Below are 27431 nucleotides of genomic sequence, written 5' to 3' on the forward strand. Positions count from 1 at the left end.
CTAAATTTGGCACATGTGGCATTCGAAGCCTATTTAGTCATGATACTAATCTAAACATGAGGCATTTGTACATAACTTCAAAAACGTAGGCCTACCAGATATCCCCAGATGGCTACAATACCTAGAAAGCTGACCTTTGTAACAGGCAGGAGCAAAGACATGGTAATTACAGGAATACACATCATATACACATCCCAACTTTTATCAGTACACACAATGATGTATTCACACTTTCAAAACACAAATGTACATATGTGCGTGCTTATTTACCTCAGCTATGCTCATCTGCATAGCCTTGCCTTTCTTTTATTTTTACCACCCTTCTTGACAGTCCCCATATGCTATGAAGTCCCACCACCCTTTCTATCCCATGACTTTCCCTTAATGTTGAGGTTCCGCTTTGCTTTCAGATGAATTAGGAACTTACTGCACATACCCCAGCTTCTTGAAGTCAGCCCCAGGCTGCTAGTTATGACTGCTGGCACAGTTGCATGGAAAAACCTGAAATGGATGTCTGTGCAAGTAACAGATAACCAGTAAGATCTTTATTATGAGAGTTTATTCTTTAAGATTGTTGTATCGGTCAGCTGAAAAGAACCAAGCACCAAAACAGATGGGCCAGCAATCTTCAATAGGTGTTTTTTATCTATTGCTGTTGTTATGTATTCAGTGGTCTGTGTTTGCCTGAGCTTGAGTCTGGACTAAGGATTCTGAGCTCCTGTGTTCTGATTCGATACATGATGTCCAATCACAGAACATTTCAGAATTTGGGCCTCTGCCATTGGCCCTTGAGGGATACCTGTTCTAGAGGGTCCCCAACCCTCCTCTCTATTGTTCGGAGCAAAGTCTGGATCCCACCAGTTATATGCAGCAACTATTGTGCTGATATGTTTCTATGTTTTTCTCTTTTTGGGGGGTGGGACGCATGTGTAGACATACTTCCATTGTTTGACACTTTGGATGATTATTTTAACAGAAAACTGCTAATGGGTATTTTTAAATAATACTTCCTACACTACTGTCATATACAAAACACTATAGCAAAATTCATCCAGTCATTCATTATGATTATTTATTATGTTAAAATAATCTCGCCTCCAATTCCTTCCTCAGTACTCCCACCGTCCAACCATTTTAAATGCAACTAGCATCCAACAAGTTGCTGCTCACACAGATATCAACCGAATGTGGCAAAATGATTTGCACCCGATACTGATTGAGCGATATCCAGGATCACCTGGCAGTTATGCTGTGCGTCAGGTGAGTCTGACAAGCTGAATGTGCAGTTCACACTGATGTCTGCAATAATCCTTCCCTTTCTGTTTTCAGGATACCTCTAACTGTCCACCAGTTCTAAGTACGCTGGTTGGCACTGGTTCTCGGTAAATTACTCACACGATGGTCTATTATAACAACCTGATAGATTATAGGTCACATTTTGCCATAAGAATCTCTTCATTCACAGCAGTGGCTTGGCCCTCCCAACTCCGTAGAACACAAGAGCCCTGCAGATACAGGCCAATAGCCCAGCTGCCCAACATCCTGTTCTCACAGTGGCCAACCAGATGTCCGTGGGAAGCTCACAAGAGGGCAACAGCACACTCCCTACTTGTGATTTCTAGCAACTGGGATGCACTGCCTCTGGCAGTAGAAATAGAACATAGCCTCCATAGCAAGAAGGGACGCAGGTGGCACTGTGGTCTAAAACACTGAGCCTAGGGCTTGCCAATCGGAAGGTCGGCAGTTCAAATCCCCATGACGGGGTGAGATCCCATTGTTTGGCCCCAGCTCCTGCCAACCTAGCAGTTTGAAAGCACGTCAAAGTGCAAATAGATAAATAGTTAAATAGCTCTGGTGGGAAGGTAAACGGCGTTTCCGTGCGCTGCTCTGGTTTCGCCAGAAGCGGCTTAGTCATGCTGGCCACATGACCCGGGAAAACTGTCTGCGGACAAATGTCGGCTCCCTCAGCCAGTAAAGCGAGATGAGCACCGCAACCCCAGAGTCCTTCGCGACTGGACTTAACGGTCAGGGGTCCTTTACCTTTACCTTACCATAGCAAGAAGCCACTTCCAACTATTGTATTGCTTTGTTGTTTTTGTTTTCATTACTTATTTGTGCTTTTACCTTGTAAACTGCCCTGAGACCTTTTGATGAAGGGTGGTATATAAATATAATAAATAATAGTTATAATAATAAATATATCTGATGTTGCACCAGTAATATAATATCACATTCTCATATAATGGACCAGATGGCATAGCTTTGCTAGCTGGAGGAAGAATTGTATTCCTCAGTTGCAAAAAAAATAGCTACGCTGCATATTGGAAATATCAAAAATATTTTCAGTGGAATTAGAACTTTGAGGGAAGTTGCACAAAGTGAACACAGAATGTGTAACAGCTGAGCATTTATCCCTTGGAAAGGCCCTCAAACAGCCGCGAGCCATCTTGTTGCAGTTGCAACCTGAAGACAGGTGAGTTTAATGATCTGCAGTTGATGAGGGGGAGGTGGGTAGCCAGTTTCAAAGAGTATCTATTGCATTTAGTGCTGTAGTTTCCTTGGAGATTTACTGGCAGAGAGCCCAAACAAAGAGAAAACAGTGACATCTCTGGCACAGCAGTCATCGGGCATGTACAGACAAGAATCTGTATTGCTAGGGGAGAAGAACAATATCATAGTAAAAACTTCCTAGAAAGAATATTAAATTATGCAATTGAATGGAAATTGGGTTTACCAGAATGTCTCTTTTAGGTATAGATTTCCAATGTCAAATAGCAGGTTAGCACTATCTGCTTGGCGTGGACAATATTCATTCTCATTCTCTCTCTCTCTCTCTCTCTCTCTCTCTCTCTCTCTCTGTGTGTGTGTGTGTGTGTGTGTGTGTGTGTGCGTGTGTGATATCAGTCTCCACCACAGGACAGGTGAACCATTGTCCTGAATTCTTGTGTGCATTTTCCTGCTTTCGTGTTTCATTTGTATTCTGTTGTTCCTTCAGTAATCTCTAAGGTTATTGACTTCCCAGCCAAAAACTGTTGAGGTCTTCACCCGCTTAGTTTTACAGATGGCAGTGCATCAGCTCCTCCAGACCTTGGGCTTAAATGTAATTTATTGGGGCTTCCTTCCTCATAATGCACAGAGGGATCCACTGAGCATCATGTTTTCATTACTGCTGGTCCATCTCATTTAATTATTGCTTCTCATAAGCACTGAATCCAGGATTTCCTGTTCATTGGCTTGATTTCATGGAAGTGAATCAAGAGCTATCCTTTAGTCACATCTCTCTTCATTTCTACAGCATGATTCTTACGCATACGTATCGAAGTGTTATATAAGATGCCCTGTTAAACCTTTATTCCAATAACATGAAATGTGCCGCAGGGACCATTTCTAAAGCAGATGAGACACGTTGCTAAGGAAACATCAATGAGGGGCAATTAAATGTCATTAACTGACAGCAGCTAGGATCCCAAACCTCGTTGCCTTCTGTGACAGCACAGGCTGTAGCCAGCATTAGGAGAGGAAAGGGAGGCAAGCAAGCCAACTGCTCTGTCTTAACTTCACCGCTGACACCAAGTGGATACCCAGGTTTATCTCTGGCTGCCTCCACTGAACAACCTTTAATCTTCTGGACTTTAACTGGCCCAAACTATTACAATTCAATTCAATTCCAGTTCATTACCCCCAGGGTGAGTTACAACAATCAAAACAAAATGTTAAAAACAATTTAGAACAACTTACCACCTCTACTCCCAATAATGGGTAGGGTGGTACGGTCAGAGTAGACACATTGGCATCCATGGGACAAATTTAACATTGTGCTCCTCTGATTTCTGCCTGCTGGGCAAGAGGATTCCCCCCCCCCCCCACTGTGTTCTAGATGCTCTCTTGATCCTCTAGAGCAGATTTGGAAACTCCAGCTTAGTTGAATCTGGCCTTCCAGACTTAAGTCCCTTGATTTCCACGGTTCTACTCTGCATACGGCTAACAATGAGGGTGGCGCGCTAGTATAAACCACTGAGCCACTTGGGCTTGCCGATCGGAAGGTCGGCGGTTCAAATCCCCATGATGGAGTGAGCTCCTGTTGCTCATTCCCAGCTTCTGCCAACCTAGCAATTTGAAAGTACACCAGTGCAAGTAGATACATAGGTACCACTGTGGCGGGAAGGTAAATGGTGTTTCCGTGCGCTCTGGCTTCCGTCACAGTGTTCTGTTGCATCAGAAGTGGTCCTGCTGGCCACATGACTCAGAAAGCTGTCTGTGGACAAACGCCGGCTCCCTCGGCCTCAAAGCGAGATGAGCGCCACAACCCCATAGTCGCCTTTGACTGGACTTAACTATCCAGGGCTCCTTTACCTTTAACCTTTCAGTGTTGAATTTCAGAAGATAATGGCATACCTTTATAGGCAGTTTTTTAAAAAACAAAACACAGTTTTGCTTGAAAATAAGAAATGTTTGCCTCCTTTGACTTGTGGCTGTATACATTTCAGCATATCAAGCATCGTCTTCAAGGACTGCAGGCTGGCTGGGTAGTTGAAGAAGACACATTTCAGAGCCATACTCCTTACGGATACCGCACCTTTTCAAACATCATCAGCACCCTCAATCCCCTGGCCAAGCGCCACTTGGTGCTTGCTTGCCATTACGATTCAAAATACTTCCCACCACAGTCAGATGGCAAAGTGTTTGTCGGAGCCACCGACTCAGCGGTGCCCTGTGCTATGATGCTAGAATTGGCACGTTCCTTGGACACGCAGCTTCATTGTCTGAAGGTATTTGGTTCTTTTCTGCAGTTGTTTCTGCATTCACCATGAACCACAGCATGGCAACTGACCTTGCATTTTGTCCTCCGTCCCTCATCCCACAGAAGGCCGTCACAAATGGCAAGTCAGATCTCTCCCTGCAGCTCATTTTCTTTGACGGCGAAGAAGCTTTCGTCCGATGGTCCCCTTCAGATTCTCTATATGGCTCTCGGCACTTGGCCCAAAAAATGGCATCGACTCCACACCCTCCAGGCGCCGCACATACAACTCAGATTCAGGGCATTGTAAGTGAGAACTTTATGGAGGGAGAAGGAAGGAGGGTGAGGTGCATGCGCTAGAGGAACTGATCTATATTCAGTATACCTGAAGGAGCGTCTCCTCCCCCATCGTTCTGCCCGGACACTGAGGTCCAGCTCCGAGGGCCTTCTGGCGGTTCCCTCATTGCGAGAAGCCAAGTTACAGGGAACCAGGCAGAGGGCCTTCTCGGTAGTGGCGCCCGCCCTGTGGAACGCCCTCCCATCAGATGTCAAAGCGATAAATAACTACCTGACATTCAGAAGGCATCTTAAGGCAGCCCTGTTCAGGGAAGTTTTTAATCTGTGATATTTTACTGTATCTTTGGTTTTTATGGAAGCCGCCCAGAGTGGCTGGGGAAACCCAGCCAGATGGGCGGGGTACAAATAATAAATTATTATTATTATTATTATTATTATTATTATTATTATTATTATTATTATCTAGACAACAAATCTGAGAAATATTGTGTGATATATATATGATATATATATATGTATATAATTTCTCATTGGTGCAACTGTCTGAAATGCTTTGAAGCAGGACCAGAAAAGCCTCTACTTGGTGAAGGATATGGGGTATATGGAGGCAGAAAAGTGCTTTGCAATCTTTTGATGGGTATAGCTAAGGGATGCAGAGCATTTTATTTTGTTTAGTTTATTTTGCATGACATCTTGGGCATAATCCAGCCAAAATTAAGCACTCCAAAGTCTTGTTGGTTTTTAAAAGGGAGGCAATTTGGCATGTAACTTACTCTCTCACTGGAATTGTGGAACAAATCATCTCCATTTTTCAAATAGCAGTATGTAGGCATTGGGCCGTCTATGAGCCACTGTCCATAGTGAATGTTCAACCATGTGAATGGCTGTGTCACAAAATGTCTCTGGGGGCTTATCCTCAATTACTATTTGCCTCGCTTTTTCCAGGCATAGGCCCATATTTTAAAGCTCATTGTCTGAGCACTAATTTTTTTTTTTTTTGCCCCAGAACTTCCCCACGAAAACCAGCTCTAAGTGCATCAAATGGCAATTTGGGTTTTCCAAAGATTGCCGTTTGCTCCAATTCTGCTGTAAAGAGTGGAGGTTTTTTTGTGGGGAAAGCTCTGGAGCAAAAAAAAAAAAGCTTTAAAGTGTGGGTTGGGTTTGGAAAACAGGAAAGGTACGTGTGGATAAGCCTTCGGTCTGTCAACACTCCCTGATTTGGGCCAGTCAGTACAACATATTTATAGGGTTCTGTGAGCGACATTTAAAAGGCCTATTTCTTTATTGATTTCTCATAGGATCTTTTTGTGCTACTGGATTTAATCGGTGCTCGGAACCCAACATTCCCCCTTTACTTTCTGAACACAGCCCGGTGGCTGGGGAGACTTGAAGCAATTGGTAAGATCAGATTATGCAAAACATAATGACTTAAAAAACAATGGTTGCCATAACAGGAACGCTAAGCTCTTATAGCTTCACGTGTGTAGGAGTTAAATTCTGGCTGTAAATTACTCTCCAAATTTTACAGCTCTGCATATGGCAATTATTTTTGCCTTGGGGTGGAATCTTAATGAGAAGAATAATTTCTGACTATTGTACTCACATATCATATTGTAACCCATCTCACATTTTCTTTATTAAAATATTCATAAGCCTCACAGGATCAAATCATTTAAAATCAATGAATTAATTCATTAAAAAAAAACCCAAAGCAGCTGAAACAATAAACAACCGCCTACAGTTGATTCACAGCAGAGTTCATATTTCATAAACATCTGAGACAATAGCCAGGTTCTTCCTTTCTTTTTCAAGCTTCCAGACCCAACTCTGTAAGATAAAAATCTATGCTGATATTACCCAGTGTTTGCTAGCATGGGCTGCTAGTTGGCCAGCATTTAGCAGTACAGTTGTACCTTGGAAGTCGAATGGAATCCGTTCTGGAAGTCCATTCAACTTCCAAAACATTCGGAAACCAAAGCATGGCTTCCGATTGGCTACAGGAAGCTCCTGCAGCCAATTGGAAGCCACATCAGATGTTCGGCTTCCAAAAATAGTTCAGAAACTGGAACACTCGCTTCCAGGTTTGTGGCGTTCAGGAGCCAAAACGTTCAAGAACTAAGCTGTTCAAAAACCCAAGGGACGACTGTACTTCATATGAGAAGCCCAAACTGGTTTGTTTTCAACCTGAGATGTCATAAATCAGGGATGGGGCATCTTTGGCCTACAAGTCCCTTTAGCACCAGCCCTTGAGAGTCCACCAACATCTGGAGGGCCACAGGTAGTACATGTGGGGATGGGTTTTAATAGGTAGGAGAGCTTATATTCATTGCAATTTATTCCTCCCACACGTCTGGGTTGAACAGTGTTTCAAAATTCCACCCTTGGCAGCAAAATTAATAGGAATTAGGCTGTAAAACCTTGTTTTGAGCAAATCCAACTATGAAGTAAGTTGGCTTTTCCCCTTTTAACCCGCTTAAGAATCAGGCGACAACTGGTAAAGTAAGTTTAAAAATAAGATTTACTTTATAATTATGCATTGGATCACAACAAAGGCAGCAGCAAATCTATGCAGGAAAAATATTTACAGTATAAGCAGCTTCAGGCATGTGCCTGGAGCTGGAGCAAGTGGAGACATGTCTGCATCCAACACTGGTCAAAGGAAAAGAGGAACAGGAAGTATTTTATGTTCCTTCCTCTCCAGGAAAAGGAGGGGAAATGACATCACACAGGGCGCTCTCTACCACTTGTATTTCTATGGTCTGCCTATCAACAATACAGCTCTGTGGTATTAGCGCCTTCTCATGCTAACTAGCAGGAATATGCATTTGTTTAGCTGCTTTGTTGTTTAGTTGTGTCCGACTCTTCGTGACTCCATGGACCAGAGAACACCAGGCACTCCTGCCTTCCACTGCTTCCCACAGTTTGGTCAAACTCATGTTAGTAGCTTTGTTTGGCTGCTAATCCCCCACAAGACACGGGCTGCATCATTCACAAGGCCATTGTACTATGTGAAATTGTGTCCGGGGGGTGTATTACTCCTTTGGGCATCAAAGTTAGACTTCCCTATCCTTTGAGCCCCAGATATTGTTAGATTATACCCCCATCATTTCTAGCTAGCGTCTGGGGACCTTGGGTTAGGGAAGGATGGTCAAAATGTTTAAAACATTTCAAATTTAGGGTCTTGGCTTTTTAAACAAAATATTGCCATACACTGTTTAAACTTTTTTTTTAATTTATTTTTTTTAAAACCCTGCAGAACAAAACCTCGTTGCTTTGGGTTTGCTAAACAATTACTCTCCTGAAAGGCCCTATTTCCGGCCTGACTTACGAAGACATCCAGTAGAGGATGACCACGTTCCATTTTTAAGAAGAGGTATGACAACTTTTTATACATTATACTTTTGGCAGCAAAGTCTGAAAGATGAGAACTTGGGGCAATGGCAGAAGGGATATAAGGCAGGCCCTTATACATACCTGCATTAACATGAAAATATAAACATGTTCAGCATTAACTAATGATGTGATATTATTGCATTTTCTGTAGGGCTTGAAAGGTGGAAATCATTTTTTTTAAAGTTATTTTTTATATGGTTGCGTTTCTAATTTCTTTACCCTCTTACCAGTAAGCTCTGGAATTATTTCTGATCTAATACTCACTAAAGAAATATATCTGGACTAGAATGTAACACCACAGTGCTATTGTGTTTATATAACCAAGTAAAGTACATGCCCAGAAGTCCAGTAATCTTCAGAATCATCTTCTTTGTTCTCTTCCCTCCAGGGGTTCCAATCCTACACCTGATCCCAGCTCCTTTCCCCAGAGTGTGGCACACCATGGAAGACAATGAAGAAAATCTTGACAAGCCAACCACTGACAACCTCAACAAGATTCTACAAGTATTTGTGCTGGAATATCTCAATCTGTGATGTAACACTGTTGGCTCCCACACAACTCCTGCTCTGTTTTTAAGGCTACCACTGGTTCCTCTTTAGCTGCTTCCAAAAACAGGCTTTTGGAGACTATAGGAATAAAATAGTTTAGTTTTTAATCTCTGCCCCCTAGAGGAAAATGGAAAGAATGGCAATTCTTTAAGGTTTAGTGGTACACACAACTGTAGGTAAACCAAATTCTGGCAGTGGGGAAAATAAACATTTATACCAAACTGTGTTCAAGTAGAAGGAAAAACACAACTGTTCAGCTTTCATTGAAGAAGAAATAAATGAAAAGGCTTAGTTTCATTATGCTACACAAGGATATTCAGTACAGTATTTCATGATTTTAGCTACAGCAACATTCCAAAAAATTAAGTGCATACTTGGTATGCAGTTAAATGTGAATAGAAGATAGGTGATGAGAGGAATCCATCCTTGTAGCTTATTTCTTCTAATATCCTTCTGTCCAGATGAATCTCATGACGTGGTCCACTGTATGGGGTTCCAAAATAAATGTTCTTTTACTGTGCCATAACTTGTAGTCTAACTGGCTAAAATGAGTCCCTAAGCCTGGATTACCATTTTGTACAAGGTGGGGAGGGGGATAAGGGTCTCTTTTAAATCATAATGTTACCACGCAATGCCCTGATTGCGTAGCCCTACGATAATTTATCAGGTGAAGGGTCATCCCATCTTACTGTGTTATCTCTACAGGCAATTATTCAACAGTGAAATTCAAGCTTAGAGGTGAATCATAGATGAAGCAACTGCTTGATGCTTAACTAAATTCCACTGAATATATCAAGTCACCCTGACTCTGAATGTAACACATTTTCAGGCTGCATTTTTAGATCCTTTTAAAAACACACACAATGCACATCAGTGGTAGTATCTTGCAGATTTCATTGTGCAGTTCAATCTCAGCACCTTGCTTTAATTGTACCGGAATAGTTTTGCCACTACAGCTAAAAAATCATCCTCTGATGTGTTTGGTCAATTCCCAGTTCCTGTCCCTCTTCCCTGCACATGAACACACAGAACATTTCCACCACTAAAATTCACTGCCTCCCTCCACTTTGCTTATTCCCGACCACCTCCCTTCAGAGTTTGGGCCTGTGTGGGAACATAATGCTGCAACTGTGAGCTTTGTTGCTATGGCAGGATGTCTGCAAATACATTTGAGCTCCAATACCTCAATTACACAAGCATGGTCTGTAGAATTATATCCTTCTAAATAGTTGTAACTATGGGCTTTAGTATATGGTAGTGGTGGGAATTTATTGCGTACACGTGTATCCCTCAAAGGAGAACAAGATGAGACACTTTATCCTCACAACAAACTGGTGAGATAGGTTAAGTCAAAAGATAATGACTGGACCAAGGTCCCCCAGGGAGCTTTACAGCTGAGTGTTGAGTTTAACTCTAGTCTCACATGTCACAATCCAACACCCTATAACCATTATCTTTCATTATACCCCAAACTTGGGAATGCATTTGTTAGAAAGAATGTTTGAACCTTCAACCATGTACCAGGCATGCAGGATTAACAGCATTGTACCATATACTAAAGCCCATAGTTACAACTATTTAGAAGGATATAATTCTACAGACCATGCTTGTGTAATTGAGGTATTGGAGCTCAAATGTATTTGCAGACATCCTGCCATAGCAACAAAGCTCACAGTTGCAGCATTATGTTCCCACACAGGCTATTGGTAAATTTTCCACTTTGGATAGGTGATCTAACGTTTACACTACTGAGTTATTCTGAAATAAAAGTCCTAAGTCTGATTTGTATCTAATTCTTGAATATGTAATGACCTGGATGTAGTCTTTAAAAACAGAGCACCATTCTTTGTGTTTACATTTGGAGAAGCGAGTGTCTTGTATATTGGCACTGTATAATAAAATAAACACTTGTTAAGTCTGTTGGAGCCTATTTTCTCCCTCACACTTAGTTCTCCAGAGTTATGTTGGTCTGAAGGACCAAGATATACAAAATGAGTAAGATAAAGTGGTACCTCGGGATGCGAATGGGATCTGTTCCAGAGCCCCATTCACATCCTGAATGGAAGGCGCGACAGCGCGTCTGCACATGCGCAGGTCGTGTTTTGCCTCTTCTGCGCATGCACGTGATGTCATTTTGAGTGTCTGCGCATGCGCGAGCAGCAAAACCCGGAATGAACGTGCTCCGTTACTTCCGGGTTGCCGCAGAGCGCAACCCGAAAGCGCTCAACCTGAAGCACATTCAACCCGAGGTATGACTGTAATTGATTTTACTGGACAACTTCTGTGGCTTAGCAGAATACAAACAGCCCAAAGGAATGTATGGGCTATACCAAAGGGAGTTCCACTCATACAACACAACTTCCATTTCCTCTCCTCCCCCACAGAACCCAACACCCCCAAATCTGCTCCAGAGGGACCCCTATCCCTTTGCAGCTGATCTTGAGGCTTAGAGAGGAAGTTCCACTGGGCACATGGAAATCTGCTGCACATGTAGAGCAGCAACATTGGATTCAGCCCTGTTTTAAATTCTACCCACACCCAATGACACACGCCTCTTTGAGCTGGGTGGAAGAGGGCATATAAACTTCTTCCACATCAAGGAGAGTGACTTGGAAAACCTGAAATGGCTCTGGTACGGTTGTCCTGCCTCAAAGAACATCATGTGCCCTTTTAGCAATAAATGGATATATCTCACAATCAAAATAACCAGACACCCAGCAGCGGACATGCTAGAAAAGGAAAGGTATCTCTGTCCAGCAAGGCATTTGGGAAAGGGAAGGTGGAAAAGTCAAATCCTGAAATCAAATCACCACCCCCCACATCCTCCTTGCAGAAGGGTCCTCTCAATCACCAACAGGAGAGGGTAGGAATGTAAATGGCTGCCTTTAGTTGTGGAGAGAAACCTGGAGGTAGGAAGAAGGTGGGAGAGTCCACATGCCTGCTGCAGCAACCTGGTTCCATGCATGCTGTTAGTGTGACTGTTTTGGAGAGCAGGGTGGAGGAGAGAGGCAGCCACACTTTGTGGTTTTCCATGGTAGAAAAGTAAAGTTGACGCTGGTCACCAACTAATCTAAATCATGTTCCCTTGTAGGTAAGGACTTACTGAAGGAAAACTAGGTACAGTATATAATGTAGGCAGGTGGTATACAAATTTTCACTGGCAACAGAATGAAGGAAAAAGTATCACAATACTTATTAGCAAAACATTAAAATATGCACTCAAATCAGTTACTGACCATGCTAGTTGAAACTGATAACAAAAAACAGAGTGACTGGCCTGTTGCTATACTTCCCATTTAAGCACCTTGCTTACCTTCATGCAGAGAGGTACCATCACTTTTTAAAAAGAGCTGGAAAGAAGTTTTAAAATCAGTGTTTCCATAAATAAAAAAATGCTACTAGGTTAACCAAAGCATTCATTCCACATACCATGCCACTACTCTGAACTCTTCAAACAGGATTAACAATAGTTTAAAAGGACCACCCTAAGATTTCCCAGCACACTGTCAAACACAGATGACAGAAATAAAAACGAATCTGTGATAGTTAACACCATAGGAGAGTTGATAACTCTTGTGAACCTGGCAGCAATATAAAGTATTTATTTAGATAAGCATCTCTTAATGTCAAATAAGATTTCAAGTGGGTCTGTTGGACGTCCAAGTGGTCATTTATATATGACACACACCTTTCCAATTAAGGAAAATGTAACTTTTAAAAATGATTGTATGATTACATCATAGGCAAAGATGTTTTGGAGAAATTTGGTAATTGGAAGCACTCTTCATCACCATCAAGAAAACGATATAGAACCTCACTTCTGGCCAAATTTGTTATCTTCTGAAGTTCCTTGATATATTGTACTGTAATCACTTACAAAGCAAAAATAAAACATGAATAAGCTCACCGCTTGTATAGCTGCAACTTTTACAGTCAGAGATAGTAAATGAAACACCAAAAGCACATTTTCATGATTGGAAATATTTGATCCTGGTCCATCTAAAAAATATGAATAGTCTTGTAGAAAAAAGTGAGCAATAAAATAGATTTAAAAAAATAATCAAACAATAAATATGGAAAATAGTTTATTGGGGCCTGGGTTGACCTTGAGTGCCAGTTCCATATCTGTGGGGAGCATTTATTAAACCAGTCCTGAATCCCTGGGTTGCCCCTATTCCTGGGACTCCAAATCCTTGTGTGAAGACACTGCTGTAAGGTACAGTTCCACGGTTGAAGCCTAGTCTGTAGGGCCTTGTCTGAGTATTCACGAGAATGACTGGATTCATATTTTTGCCTGGTGTGTTAAAGGAGAATTCTGGAGGTGGACTACTTGCTTTAGCTGGAGTAGATGTAGCTACGTTAGAGTTTTCTGCCATTTTTAGAGGTGGCATTGGAATGATGTGATGATCTGAAAGATTCAGCATATTGTTTGCAATAGTTCCAGAGGTCAAGGTTGGCCTAATCCAGTCATCTTTGAAAATCTGAACAGTCAACGTAGACACTAGCGTATACAACCGATTGGTCACGTGAGCAAGTACCATTTGTTCATTAGCATCTCTTCGAATTCTCACGTGTACTGATCCAGCCTAGAAAGCAAAGAAGAATAAGCTCATCGCTCCCCTGCACTTGAAGCATATAAACTGTGCAAGAGAGAAACAATCTTCGAGTGATGTTATTAAAAAGAGTGACATGCTTTGTTTTGAAAAAATAAAATAAAGTCAGGTGGGGGGATACATACCAGAGAACCAAATCCCAATGTCCAAAAATGCTCGTTTCGTACTTCTAAGACACCATCCAATGTAGAAACCTAATTGAAGACACACAATGAATCACAATATTAGTATTAAAATGCTAATGTTTCTGACAGCTTATTCATAAAGCCCCAAGGGTTATGTTATTAGAAAAGCTCACTTGGAGTCCATCCTCCTTGAAATCAATGTGTTTTCTATGTAAACATGCAAAAGATCAAGATGTAAGCCTATTTATACTTCTACCAACTGCATTCTTCAAAAGGCTACTCCACTTGGAACACAAGACAGCATCAGATACATCTCATAAGACTGATCTGAACATTCTATATTTATATATTAATTTATTAGTAAAGTATTAACAATGTTCTTTTTTTAAAAAAAATGTGTATCTTTAGCTTCTATAGTATCCAAACTAAAAATGTGAACAAAGGCATCATTGCAAAAATTAATGGGAGATGCTGTTTACCAAATTCCTACAAAAAGCACAATATTTCATTGATACTGAAAACTGAAACACCAGTATTAGAAAATAAGGAAATATTGCCTCCTCTCCCTTGGCTACACAACCCATAAAATATATATATTGTGCATGCTCTGGGGCAAGGGTGGCCCTGGCCATTGTATACCAATGTAATATTTTAAACTAACTTACTTCTCTTATAAGTTTATCAAGCTGTCCAATCACATGAGGTGGCGTTGTCTGAAAAAACAAAAGATATTATTACTTTTAAAAACTGCCAAAGAGGGTTTCCCCCCTAAGTTCTTAAATGACTCAACAATATAAAGACAATAAAAGTGGCTCACTATATGGAGTGGAGCTGCTATGCCAGCTTCCTGGCAGATGGCTACAGTTGCTTAACAGAAGGGAAGGTGGTGAGGGGGAAGGAAAGTTGGCATAATGTAGATGCACCAAGAACACCACTAGATTTGGCCCCACCAGTGTGTTTGCGGCACATTGACCTCCCCGCCACCTCCCACTCTGTTAAGGAATAGCAGCCCACATGCCAGGAAGTTAGCATAGCAGATCCCCTACACCCAGAAAGCAGCTTCTGCTGAGGATGCCCTAAGGACTCTAAAGTGGGACTCTAAGTGGGACTCTACAAAATGACACTGTGCTTTCACCTCTTAATAGGCGCGTTCTTGCTCAAGGTTCTAGCAAACTAGCCGTGTTCTCCTCCCAGGATACTCCATTCTGTAACCCTCCCTACCCACACCTCCAGGTTTTCTTTCCTGACTGACATGCATCATTCTGTGGTTGTTGGGGGCCTTGAGCATGCTCAGTTCTCACCAGGCCTTTTTCTGCCCCTGTAGGCCTTTGTTTACAATTCAATGAAATATTTTAAAATTTACATTTATTTACTTGTAAAATTTGGAGACTGCTTTCCACCAGATGGTCCCAAAACACTACCCCACAGTCTTAAAAAATATAATCATGAAGACAAAATGCAAGTAAAACAAATAAAAGATTACAACAGTAGAGCACTCAAGTTCAGAACAAACTAATCAGATCCTCTAAAGACCTAGAAAAGCTCTGTTTTTAACTATATGGTGGGAAGCCATTAGTGATTATGCCAGCCACAATCCCAGGGGGATGGAATTCTAGAGTTGTGGCACAATGACCAAGAAATGCTTGTCTTGCATCCCAGCATGACAGAGCACACTCAGCAATGTAACCATGAAGGAGGCCCCCTCAACTATCTCAAAGTATAGGCTGGTTGATATGGGGAGAGGTGCTCCATCAGTTATCCACGTTCCAAGTCATTCTAGGCTTTATATACCAACAACAGCATCTTAAATTGGGTCCAGTATCATATAGGCAGCTGTTGCAAATCCTGCATATCAGGTGTAATATGGAACATTTTTTAACATTTCATAAAGTGAGAGGCTGCGTGTGTGTTTTTTTAAATTAAATGGGTGATGCCAATCTTGGCTACACTGAAAGACGCTATCACAAAGTCACTTCTTTCATTGGCTCACCTGAAGCAATACCTTCCCACTGTAGACGCTCATGGGATACATGGTACCAAACGTCATCAAGGCAATGGCTAGAGCAGAGGCAGTATCTACTGCAAAATAATTACTGAAAGAAACAAGGGAAACATTAGCGGGCACACCTGTTTTTCAGCCTTCGGTATCTATGAATGTCTTCATTAAATTCATGAGTACTTACTTAATTTCGATTAGCATGTATGTAATGCAAAGAGCTAAAGCCCCCGCAAGGTCGATCAAGATGAAAGGGTTCATGCGTGGAAGAAAGATGCTGCTCAGCCCAGGAATGATCCCACACAAACTAAAAGAAAGCAAGGAATAAGATGGATCAATAGTGGAAACATCCAGTTAAACAGCAACACACACAATTTATAGGTACAGTGATGGCTCTTATGGCAGCCCTCTGCAGACAGGGAACTCTACCTGACCCAGGTGTGAGCCTTATTGCTGAGGGAAATGATACAAGGGACAGAAGCATACCTAAATGCTGAAATAAAATCAAGGAAAAAGCTCTTCAATTTTAGCTACACATATTTCCTCCCAGCTCTGATGGTGCCCAGTTTCATAAAAGGTTTTAGCTATTGAAATGACATGATGGCCTCCCCCAACTATAACTTATTTATTTAGTGGCAGAGCGCACACTTTGCATTCAGATGGTTCTCAATTCAATCCCTGGCAATCATTCGTCAGTTAAGAGGATCAGGTGGCACATGCTGGGAAACAGAATTCTGCCTGAAATCCTGGAAAGCTGCTGCTAATCAAGTGTTGACAGAATGGATTAGGCAGAGAAATAGTCTGACTTGGTATAAGGCAGCTTTTTATGCGAAAGTGGACATGGGGAATCATCTTGCTTTTTCATATATGTATTTTAAGAAACTTAACATGAAGGCCATCACCAGCCACCATATGATCTGATGACGGGCAGGGTACAAAGGTTATTGGGGAATTCAAACTCTGCTTGATCCTACTCTCACTCATAAAGAGGGAGGTGTTTCAAGATGTTAACCAGAGCAGAGACAGATGCCATCAAATATCAACCTAGCAAATTCAAAACACTTTCATATTATTGTGACATTTTCTAGAAACATTTTCCAGGACTTTTCCCAAGACCAGATGGAAGCATCGGATAGTTGGTTTAGCAAGGATGTCAGGTTTCTAAACCATTACGCCAACTGAGAGCAAACACAGACCACCACAATTGAATACTTTGGGAAAATGCAGGAACTATGTACCTTGTCTTCTAAATTCTGTTTATCTCTGTTCAGTAACTCATCTTACAGGGAGGCCATTTTAGTAGGGGGAAGAGGATGCAGGTCAGAGGCAGTCCTTGGTCTTGTCAAACTGCATGACCAGCAAGGCCCATGGCCAAACCCACTATTCATTCTATATAAACCTTGCCATTCACTGGCAACAGGCATGGGAAGATTTACTCCAAGGGCTGCCAGCTGCTGATCTGTAACGTCTTATTTTTGCAGCAGCAAAAAAAGAAAAGAAAAAAGGCAATGCTGTTCTAGGCTGCATCACTGGAAATATAGGGTCCAGATCAAGGAATGTAAAATTACCACTCTATTCTGCCTTGGGCAGATCACACATGGAGTACTGTGTCCAGTTCTGGGCCCCACAATTTAAGAGGGATATTGACAAGCTGGAACGTGTACAGAGGTGGGTGACCAAGATGATCAAGAGTCTGGAAACTAAGCCTTATGAGAAACAGTTGAGGGAGTTGGGTATGTTTAGCTTGGATAAGAAGAGACTGAGATGAGATATGATAGCAATCTTCAAATATTTAAAGAGCTGTTACATGTAACATGGAGGAAGCTTTTCTCCTGTCTAGATGGTTGGATTTCAACCACTGGATTCAAGTTACAAGAAAGGAGATTCTGACTAAACATTAGGAAGCACTTTCTGACAGCAACAGCTGTTTGACAGTGGAACAGTCTCCCTTGGAAGGTAGTGGACTCTCCTTCCTTGGAGGTTGGATGGCCAACTGTCATGGATGCTTTAGTTAAGATTCCTGCACAGTAGGGAGTTGGACTAGATGATCCTCAGGATCCCTTCCAACTGTATAATTCGAAGGTTCCATGATTCTGTTACCATGTCATCCTTTTAACTTACCTCCTACTGAGATCTGCAACATGTTCCTGAAGCCAACTTGTACTTGCGGCTAAAAAAACCCCCCACCATAGCAAATATTATTATTATAATACTTATGATAGCATGTCAGTCACTAAAACACACAGAAACGTATTTTTGAAAACTACAAGTGCAATTCTATGTCAGGCCTGCAGGAAAATAATAGGTCTGGATGTATGTTTTATTGTTCCAGGTCAACTCACTTATTGTGCCAGCATAGCTACAGTGCTCTTTTAGCATCATTACTTTAATAATAGTATTCTGATATTGTAAGAACCATATACAAGACTAGTTTGCACAGGTGTGAGTCAGGGTTCAGTGGCAGGTGTTTCTTAAAACAGTATTTTAAAATATTTCTAGGCTACCTTTATAGGAAATCCAACATGCCTTACAGAAATAAAAAATGCAAAATGATGAAATGAGCAATGCAAAAGTTAAAATCACCCTATACCCCCCCAAAAGAGAAAATCCAATAAAACATTTCCCCCAGTAACCAAAGTCCAGTGAATAAAAAGATCAGACAAAAATACTATAGCTTGACTAATATATATCTGCAACTGAACACTTAAGCTCATTGACATTGAAACCGTTTTGAAAAAAGGCATGTGCAGGTGTAAACCTTGATAATATGGCGCCATGTGCTAGGCCAAAATTTGCTGCCCTCCCCGCAGCCCTCCTGCGACCTTCCCAAAGCCAGGTAAGGGAGGTGCTGGGCTTTGGGAAAGAGGAACGAAGGTTCTGAAAGGGTCCTAGAGTCCTTACGACTCCTTCTCAAAGCTGGGTAAGTACTAACTAGACTTTGGGAAGGAGGTGGGAGGACTCTAGGACCCTGTCAGAGCCCTCAGACTTTCTTCCCAAATCAGGTCCTTACTAGGCTTTGAGGAGGCAGAAAGGTGCCCCCTTGGCTCAGCGACCTGTGCGGGGGGGGGGGGGGGGGGCTCTGTCCTAAATCAGCCTCTGGCATGTGCATAAGCAAGCCTCATCAACTTAAGATTTACACACCTTCCATAACTGTTTTTTAGATAAATCATCTAGATGTAAACAACTGTTACTCAGAGGCATCCACAAGTACATTTGTCAGGAAGAATTGCCCCAGGCTCTCTGGCAAGTAGCATGACTCAGCAAAGAGTTGTCATTGGCAGTACAATTTGGAGAGCATGTTTCTTCTCCACTGCAAATGAGAAAACACCACCCATTTATCCCAGGCCCCCTAGGCATACAAGAAGACTTGGGGGAGAGGAGGGGCTTGGTGGCAGTCAAAAATAGTGGCTAGCCAGAAAGTAATATTGGTTTTTTGTAAGTAAGTCATGTCTCCAAATCCATAATCCATGGACATTCACTCATTTTAGATTTAACACATGTATTCATTACATACCTTCAGAGACATAAGCAAAAGGTTTATTCCTAATAGAAAGCATTGTAAACAGGTTGAAGGAGAGTGCCACAAAGGTACCAACCAACAATCGACCCCTAAAAAGAAGAAATCAATTTTAATGCCATTGACTATCATAATATTCCACCAAGTACTAGTTACCTCAGCCAGTTTTTTTTTATTTAAAAAGGTAAAAGTAAAGGTAAAGGTACCCCTGCCCGTACGGGCCAGTCTTGACAGACTCTAGGGTTGTGCGCCCATCTCACTCAAGAGGCCGGGGGCCAGCGCTGTCCGGAGACACTTCCGGGTCACATGGCCAGCGTGACATTGCTGATCTGGCGAGCCAGAGCCGCACACGGAAACGCCGTTTACCTTCCCGCTAGTAAATAGGGATTTATCTACTTGCACCCGGGGGTGCTTTCGAACTGCTAGGTTGGCAGGCGCTGGGACCCCCGCCGCGGGGATTCGAACCGCCGACCTTTCAATCGGCAAGCCCTAGGCGCTGAGGCTTTTACCCACAGCGCCACCCGCGTCCCTTTTATTTATTTATTTACTAACCTGTTTATCATCCCATTTTTCTTCTTCATTTAGCTACATTAATCAGCTGGCTCCCTCGGCCAATAAAGCGAGATGAGCGCCGCAACCCCGGAGTCGGTCACGACTGGACCTAATGGTCAGGGGTCCCTTTTTAATCAGCTTTTATTGAAATAGAAAATTTATTTCTTTAATCTTATTCCAACGTATACAGTAGAATTACAGTTCTGCTCTACAATATTTATCTATGAGTGTTACATCCTCAGCAGCAAACATATAAAAATCTTTTTTTTAAAATATCTTGCCCCACAACTATGAGAGTTAATTTATAACTACAAATACAATTGAGAGACATTAAATTCAAAAGGAATTTTGCCAATGGCCTCAATATCATGTCAGCGTAAACTTTATTGTTCAGCGTTTAACAATGTAGTAATGTGGAGAATTAACACTGTATTAGCCATGCCCCTTTATCCCTGTAATATTTAATTCAATACTTTTGCATATTAAAAGCACTTACGTGTGAATCTCTGGTTGTTCCAGAAATCGTTCAGCACTACAAGACACAATAATAATAGTTTTACAGTTAACTGTTCTTTCAAAACGTTTGTAACAAAGCAATCCTACTGGTGGAACAGGAGGCAAAGTGGATCCAAATCCCTCTGGGCTCATGCCAGCAGGGTAGAAGATGAGGTACTGCCCATCTTTCGTTTCTGCCCCCCTTTGGAGGTTCTCCTTTTAAATAACACACACACACAAATGCATATACCAGCCCCAGGGCCTGTTCACTCCCCCCCCCAACTTCCACCTTGCCTCATTCCAGGACAAGGTTAGAGGACTAGGAGGGTTTTGGACCGAGCAGATCCAATGCCTTCCCCCAATCTGTCCCAAGAGCCCTTCTCTGCCATTGGATTTTGGTGCTGCAGGGAGGCCCCCATGGTTGGACCTCCCTCTCCAAGAATGCACCCCTTTCTCTGCCTATGGAGAGGGAGATTCACAAAATCCCAAGGACCAAAGGATTACAGCCTTAGTCACACATCAGATGTATGTACACCAGTACAAAGCAGCAAGCTGAGGACTATTGTGTCAAAAATTAAAATTGACTTCTAGCATTATTTAGTTCCTCTTGTTACATATCAGTCATAAGTGCAAGCAATATTCCTACCTTTCTTTGAGTATAAAGAGCGCCCCAAGTTGTGCTAGAACCGTGGAAGCAAATACTGCTAGAACTTCAAATCTCTCAAACCTGAAATTTGAGAGGTCAAACATTTTAAAATCAATATGAGCAGACAAGTATTCTGATCAGGAAGAAAACTCTCAGCACATTCAGAGGGACTTGCCTGCAAAGCTAAATTATTTGTCCTGTACAATAAACTGTGAGGAAACTATTTTCTCATAGATTGGTTAAAATGGTGTAAGGCCTTCAGGGACCAAATAAAATGGTGCAGGGCAGAGGACAGGCGCTGATCTGACCTATAGGTGCATAAGTTGGCAATCCCTGCATTAAAGGTCTCGCATCTGAAGCGAATATCTATGTTGGTATCAGGCAAAAACAAGGCTAGAATGAAATCTTACACACAATACCATTTTTGCATGCAAGTTCCAAACTTTTTTATATAAATATGGCCAATTGTTCAAGTTTTGCACATTTTCATAGACAGACTTTGATACATTTTTTAATTTAAAAACCCCTTACATGTTTATCACATACAGTGGTGCCTCGCAAGACGAAATTAATCCGTTCCGCGAGTCTCTTCGTCTTGCAGTTTTTTCGTCTTGCGAAGCACGGCTATTAGCGGCTTAGCGGCTATTAACGGCTTAGCGACTATTAACGGCTTAGCGGCTTAAAGAAAAAGGAAACAAACTCGCAAGAACTCGCAAGACGTTTCGTCTTGCGAAGCAAGACCATAGGGAAATTCGTCTTGCGGAACGACTCAAAAAACGGAAAACCCTTTCGTCTAGCGAGTTTTTCGTCTAGCGAGGCATTCGTCTTGCGGGGCACCACTGTACTTTAGAACAAATATTTTCAGGAGACATGAAATATCAGCATATCACTTACCCAAATGAATAAGCTGGGCTGGGCTTCTTCATCATGACCCAATAACTTATCAAGCATGTTATTAAACTATATTAAAAGAAAACAATGGAAATTCAAATAAGCAAAATCTAGCTATTAAAAACTCAGTTTTCAATAATTCATTAACTGATTGAAATAAAGTTGCTTTGGCAGTGCAACTGCATACAGAAAGACAAAGCAATAATCTCCATTATGTTCAACGGGTCTTAGTTCCTAGTACATTGTACTTGGATTAGACCCACTGAAATTGATGGACCTGATCAGTCGTGCCCATTAATTTCCATGGGTCTACCATGGGTATGACTAACACTGACTTTAGATAATAGTATAAAGAAAACGTCACATACATTATATGGAAGTGTTACAAAATGAGATGAGGATTTTTTAAAAAGTAAAACATACCTGAAAAGATCAAAGATAGTTAGGTAGGTATATGCAGTTAAAGCTGTGGAAAGAAGATTTATACTTTACTTACACATAAATACACAATAAAGAATGAATACACAGTAAAGAAGCTTCAAGTTCTCCTGCCTGCAAAATATTCCTTTCAAGGATTAAATGCTTTGTACCATTACCTACATACACCCATGTCTTCTAAAGATACAAGACACATTTTACAATAGTGGTGGGGAAACTGTGGCCCTCCAAATATTGCATCATGACTGCTGGTTGCCTATGCTTTATGCTCATATGCTGAATAGTCAAGCCGTGGGTTGCAAGACAGCTCAAGGGAATTATAAGTGCTACGATTCTGGGATTGCTCCACTGCAGCTGGAAGACAAACAGCAGCTAAAGCTGTAAGCAGCTGCTCCTGGAGTCTCAATGAAGAGCCCATGGGCACCATAGTGCCCTCAGAAAAATTGCTCATTTTTTAAATGTCTCATTTTAATTTGTGGGGATTGTTTGGTGGGAGGGGATACCTATTTGGGCAGGGTTCCTCTTTCTTTTTTTGCCTGTTCTTTTTTCAGAGTCTGCATGTTTAGGGATGTTCTGAGTATCACCAGTTTTTCATCTATGAAATGGCTGTATCGTGGTGCCCACTAGGGATGGGTGATATCTGGTTTTCAACACCATCACCAGCTAAACACTGTGATATATCACAATGTCTGGAATAAGGATGGAGCAATGTAGAGGTATTGGCTGGCTTCACGGTTTTTCTCACATCGTGATTTCTGCCAGCGTCTGCTCTTGTGATCTGCTGCCCCCTGCAGGAAGTAGGGAAGAGCTGAGCTGCCAGAGTTAACGGGGACTGCAGGAACTGAGAGAAGCATTGTGATTTTTGCACAGCACATTCACACATCATGATTCACAATATATTGGCAGGCCATGTCAAAAATTATGAAACCAATATCACAATATGGACTTCAAATCAGTTTTGGACGATATATTAATATATCACCTAGCCCTAGTGCCCACAACAGTTTCTTAAATTTTCAGATGTGCTCCTAGACCCATGAAGTTCAGGGAAGCCTGATCTACTCCACTCCTGTCCTTCAAGTCAATGCCTAGAGCATGGATAGGGAACCTCTAGCCCTCCACATGTTAGGGACAAAGCTGCCTCATACAAAGTCAGACCATTGGTCCATCTTCACTGATGGGCAGTAGCTCTCCAGGGTTTCAGACATGAGTCTCTCTGTTTGAAGCTGGAGCCTTTTGCATGCAAAGCACCTGCTGTATCACTGAGCTCCCATCAGCCTCAAAACAGCGTGGCCCAGGCCCACAAGCATTTTAGTCTACCAGCATCTGAAAGGCCACTGGTTCCCCATCCCTGGCCTCGAGCAATATGAGGGGTCTGGTAGCCAGGAAACAAGGAAGGCACTAGGTGCAAAGGAGCACCATACATGTCAGAATTATCTTACCCACTCACCAGAGCCACAGATTTAACTTTTTAAAAAAAATATAAAAAAATCTCTACATAACTGCATAAGCCATATAACCCAAGAAGGGCATGCTTTTGCAAAACCTAAGCAAGAAAAAAAAATGACAACCACGGCAAAAAAGTGCACAGGGTCATGATCAGCTCCACTCACAAGAAGCAGTCATTATATCCGTGATCCATGCATATTTGCAATGTGGGGAAATCTGACCAGTATTAAAGGCACAGAAGTAGCTAGCTCCACAGATTTCTAAGTACTTTAAGAACTAACAGTGCCAGTGTGATCAAGGAGCATTCATCTGGTACAGACCTGGCAATAAATTGCAAATCCAGACAAAGGCTTACGGACTGTAGGATTATTCTTAATAGGCCCTGCCTCAAGAATACTCCAGGGGAGGAACAAGAAGAATGCTCAGACCATTTAAAATACATTTTGGAAGAAGTACAAGATAGACACAGTTAGATATCACAAGATGCTCACAGATCTACAAATTTTCTAATTATAATACAGACTGCTTAATTCTGTTATACATAGAGGATTCTGCTTCTTTATACAGTGGTGCCCCACAAGACGAATGCCTCGCAAGACGGAAAACCCGCTAGACGAAAGGGTTTTCCGTTTTGGAGGTGCTTCGCAAAACGAATTTCCTATGGGCTTGCTTCGCAAGACAAAAATGTCTTGCGAGTTCCTGCAGGGTTTTTTTCCTCCCCCCCCCCCCTTTTCCCAAGCCGCTAAGCCGCTTATCAGCTGATCCGCTAAGCCGCTTAACAGCGGATCGCTAAGCCGCTGATCCGCTAAGCCCGCTAAGCCGCTAATAGCGCTAATCCGCTAAGCCGCTAATAGGGTTGCTTCGCAAGACGAAAAAAACGCAAGACGAAGAGACTCGCGGAACGGATTCTTTTCATCTTGCGAGGCACCACTGTATTAATACTATTATCAGTTTACTATGCAGAAGCATTTAAATGCAATAACATAAACATACCTATGCTGTTTGTTGAACTGCACCACATAAGGAGGAAGCCAGTACATACTATGTTTATCGCACCAAACAAGAAGATCTTCCATGACTGTAAATGACAATAGTTAAAGTGACTACTTAACAAGGGGATTGCAATAAAGCTTATTTGTCATAAAAAAACCCCTTACAATCCTGCAACACACTCACACAATTTTGAATGAGCATTTTACGCCACCATTAGCTTTAACAGTCTTGCTGATCTCAAGAGACAGCAGCGAAGCATGCTCTAGACCAGCGGTTCCCAATTGGTGGTCCAATTGTAACCCACCCAGGGGGTCCTTGGCACCATTCACAAAAAGTACCATAGAGATATCAAAAATTTCAAAAGTAGGGTCTCCATCACTTGGATTTTGACAAACAGGGGGTCCACAGTACTTTGCTAATTGTGAACCACTGCTAGTCTAGACCACATGTGAGGAACCTTTGGCTCTCCAGCTGTTGCTAAACTACAGCTCCTATTATCCTTGGCCAGTGCCCATGCTTGTTGGGGCTGATGGGAGCTGTAGTTCAGCAACATCTGGTGAGCTAAAAGTTCCCCACACCTGTTCTAGACAGCTGTATCTACACTGCATTCAAATAGTCATTCAAAGCCTCAAAAACAATTTATGAAGTGTGCTCCTCCCTCCTCTGGCATGCCACTTTCAGAGCAAAGATCCTAGCTTACATTAAGACAGAATTACCAAACTGGGGAACTCGGGCTAACTAGCCATGAAAATAAACCAGGAGAGGAGGAGGAGATGGGCGAGGGAGGAGTATACAGCCTGTGTGTTCATCCCTAACTTCATAAAATCACAGACTGCAAGGAGACTCTCACCAGTTCAGAAAGTAGTACAAAATCACACAACAAATTAAAATCAAACAGGAGTAAATAAAGACAGGCAATTGCAGCATAAACATTGTCTGAAACAACCTGGCAGTCTGCCCCCTTCCAAAATCATTCATTAATGTAATATATTATAATGAAAAACAAATATTTATTGGAATCAAGTTTCTATTACAGCAAGCAAAGAGGTATATTTCTCTGAAAAGATATGTAACTAGTGTTTTAGTGTCTGTACTGTAAAAGAAAACTTTACCCTTCGATCAGCAGCTACTGATCTAAATTCCTGTGTTAACTTGCCAAGTAGAGACCTCTGTGATTTGCGAAATAAGTGTATTGTCCCCTGCAAATAAAAAAGCAATAGCACAAATCGTTGTCAATCTCTTAATTATTGAAACTTTCCATTTCTTCAATCGCATTCCCCAAAATGAGCTTCATTTCTGAACGCTGCCCTTTATTATAAGGAAAGTTGTTTCACCAATGTTACACACTGTTGCAAAGTAACATTTACTTAGGAGATAAGAATAAATACAGTTAACCCTGGCAAGCAGGGACAAGCCTGGGTTGGAAAAGCTCCTGTGCCCTTAAGAGCCATATAACAGGCAGGAATGCAGTAAGTGAAGCTCTCATTATCACAGCATCCTGCACCAAGTGTTTGTTTGGTGTGTTTTTTTCATTTATCACATTTCTAACCCATTTGGCCTCTAATAATTTTGAGGTGGTTTTATCTCCACTACATCTCTATAAATTTGGTTAGCTTAACAGATGGTTAGTTGCTCAGGGGCCTACCACCTAACTCTGTGGCTCAAAAGGAGTTTGAACTCAGGCATCCTTGTCAAGATTGTCCCCAGGCTAGGGTCTCTTTGTAGAAATCTGATACACATTAAACCCGTGGTTCCCAACGTGGGGTACAATTTGATTTTTAAGAGGGGGGCAATTCGAGAATGAGTTATGTTAATGGCCTTTTAGGCTTCCTCCACATGAATAGGAGTTCACTTTTTGAATAATAAGAATTATATGTCACAAGGGGAGGGGGGTGTCAGGATTTTAGTAATGCTTAGGTGGGGCATGGCCCAAAAAAGGTTGGGAACCACTGCATTAAACTGTTGCTAATTTTTTATACCCTGCTTTTCAAACAACTTATCAAGTCAGTCCACAAGAGGAGGAGAACCTTTTTATAGGGCAGGGGCTTAAACACACAACCAACTTGCTAATGGTTGCAGTTCGAACTGCTGCTAAGGGAACAGCTGCAGGGCCCGGTTCGAAAGCTGGCAACCTCCTATGCCTTGCTCCGTAACCACTACACCGCGCTGCCTCTGTGAAGAAGCAGCGTCACGGTGCCATGACGAGGCGCAGAGAGCCTGACCTCTGAAAAGTGACGTCAACCTCCGCAGCTACCCAATGAAAGGAAGCCAAGCCTTAAGAACTGGCAAGCCAGAACCGGGGTTCTGAGAGGTCCTCGCGCCGCACCCCCGAGCTGCGCGTGCGCGTTGGCTCTCCCCGCGCCAGCTGAGTCCGAGGCCTCAACCGTCGTCCCTCGTCCCTCCTCCCCACCCCAGCGCCCCGCTTCGAGGTGAAAACAGAAGGCAACTCACCATGTTGAGGAACAAGTGGCTCCCCAAAGGGGCCGGAAAAGGCTGGCTCCTCCTGTCACCATGGAGACGAGGCGGGAGCCGAAGGAGCCGGCGTGTAATTGGCCGAGCCCAGCATAGGAGCAGGAACTGACGCGAGGCCTTCGCCCCGGCGCTGCCTCCTCAAGATGCCGCGGTGCCTTAGTTAGCGTTGTGGCAGGCAGGGTGGGGCGAGAGAGAGAGAAAAGTGGGCGGAAGGCAGCTGCGCATGCGCCAGCTCTGAATGAAACAACGGGGAAACTCTGGTAAAGC

At 42.4% G+C, this 27431-nt stretch overlaps 2 protein-coding genes across 4 annotated transcripts in view; one reads left to right on the forward strand and one right to left on the reverse strand.

The window, feature by feature from the left end:
• Positions 1–9343, forward strand: part of QPCT (glutaminyl-peptide cyclotransferase) — a 32583-nt gene extending 23240 nt beyond the window's left edge. For both annotated transcript variants that reach the window (XM_028724200.2, XM_028724198.2), the window contains exons 2-7: positions 1114–1260; positions 4488–4769; positions 4865–5044; positions 6334–6433; positions 8292–8408; positions 8817–9343. In XM_028724200.2, coding sequence (XP_028580033.2) covers positions 1186–1260; positions 4488–4769; positions 4865–5044; positions 6334–6433; positions 8292–8408; positions 8817–8962 — 900 coding nt within the window. In that variant the 5' untranslated portion in view covers positions 1114–1185 and the 3' untranslated portion in view covers positions 8963–9343. The remainder of the gene's footprint in view (positions 1–1113; positions 1261–4487; positions 4770–4864; positions 5045–6333; positions 6434–8291; positions 8409–8816) is intronic.
• Positions 9344–9516: 173 nt separating this feature from the next.
• Positions 9517–27329, reverse strand: SLC30A6 (solute carrier family 30 member 6). 2 transcript variants are annotated; one of them, XM_028724180.2, is made up of 14 exons: positions 27144–27329; positions 25805–25891; positions 24693–24777; positions 22236–22278; positions 21816–21881; positions 20922–21002; positions 20277–20312; positions 19226–19320; positions 17833–17881; positions 15899–16018; positions 15706–15808; positions 14381–14428; positions 13716–13784; positions 9517–13563 (listed from the first exon to the last, which is right to left on the reverse strand). In XM_028724180.2, exons 1-14 carry the CDS (start codon positions 27144–27146, stop codon positions 13063–13065), a joined length of 1386 nt encoding a protein of 461 aa, XP_028580013.2. In that variant the 5' UTR covers positions 27147–27329; the 3' UTR covers positions 9517–13062. The 2 variants fall into 2 exon arrangements, with proteins under 2 accessions (XP_028580013.2, XP_077781841.1); XM_077925715.1 differs by lacking the exons at positions 20277–20312; positions 20922–21002; positions 21816–21881; ... (2 more) ...; positions 25805–25891; positions 27144–27329 and adding an exon at positions 19781–19890.
• Between the last annotated feature and the right edge of the window lie 102 nt (positions 27330–27431).

This window comes from Podarcis muralis, chromosome 3 (genome assembly GCF_964188315.1).
Source record: "Podarcis muralis chromosome 3, rPodMur119.hap1.1, whole genome shotgun sequence".
Taxonomy (NCBI): domain Eukaryota; kingdom Metazoa; phylum Chordata; class Lepidosauria; order Squamata; family Lacertidae; genus Podarcis; species Podarcis muralis.

Coding starts and splice junctions, on each gene's coding strand:
- SLC30A6 (XM_028724180.2), bottom strand. Junction 24,778..25,804: donor CAGTAGCTGCTGATCGAAGG/GTAAAGTTTTCT, acceptor TGTCATTTACAG/TCATGGAAGATCTTCTTGTT. Junction 13,564..13,715: donor CATTGGGATTTGGTTCTCTG/GTATGTATCCCC, acceptor TTTGCTTTCTAG/GCTGGATCAGTACACGTGAG.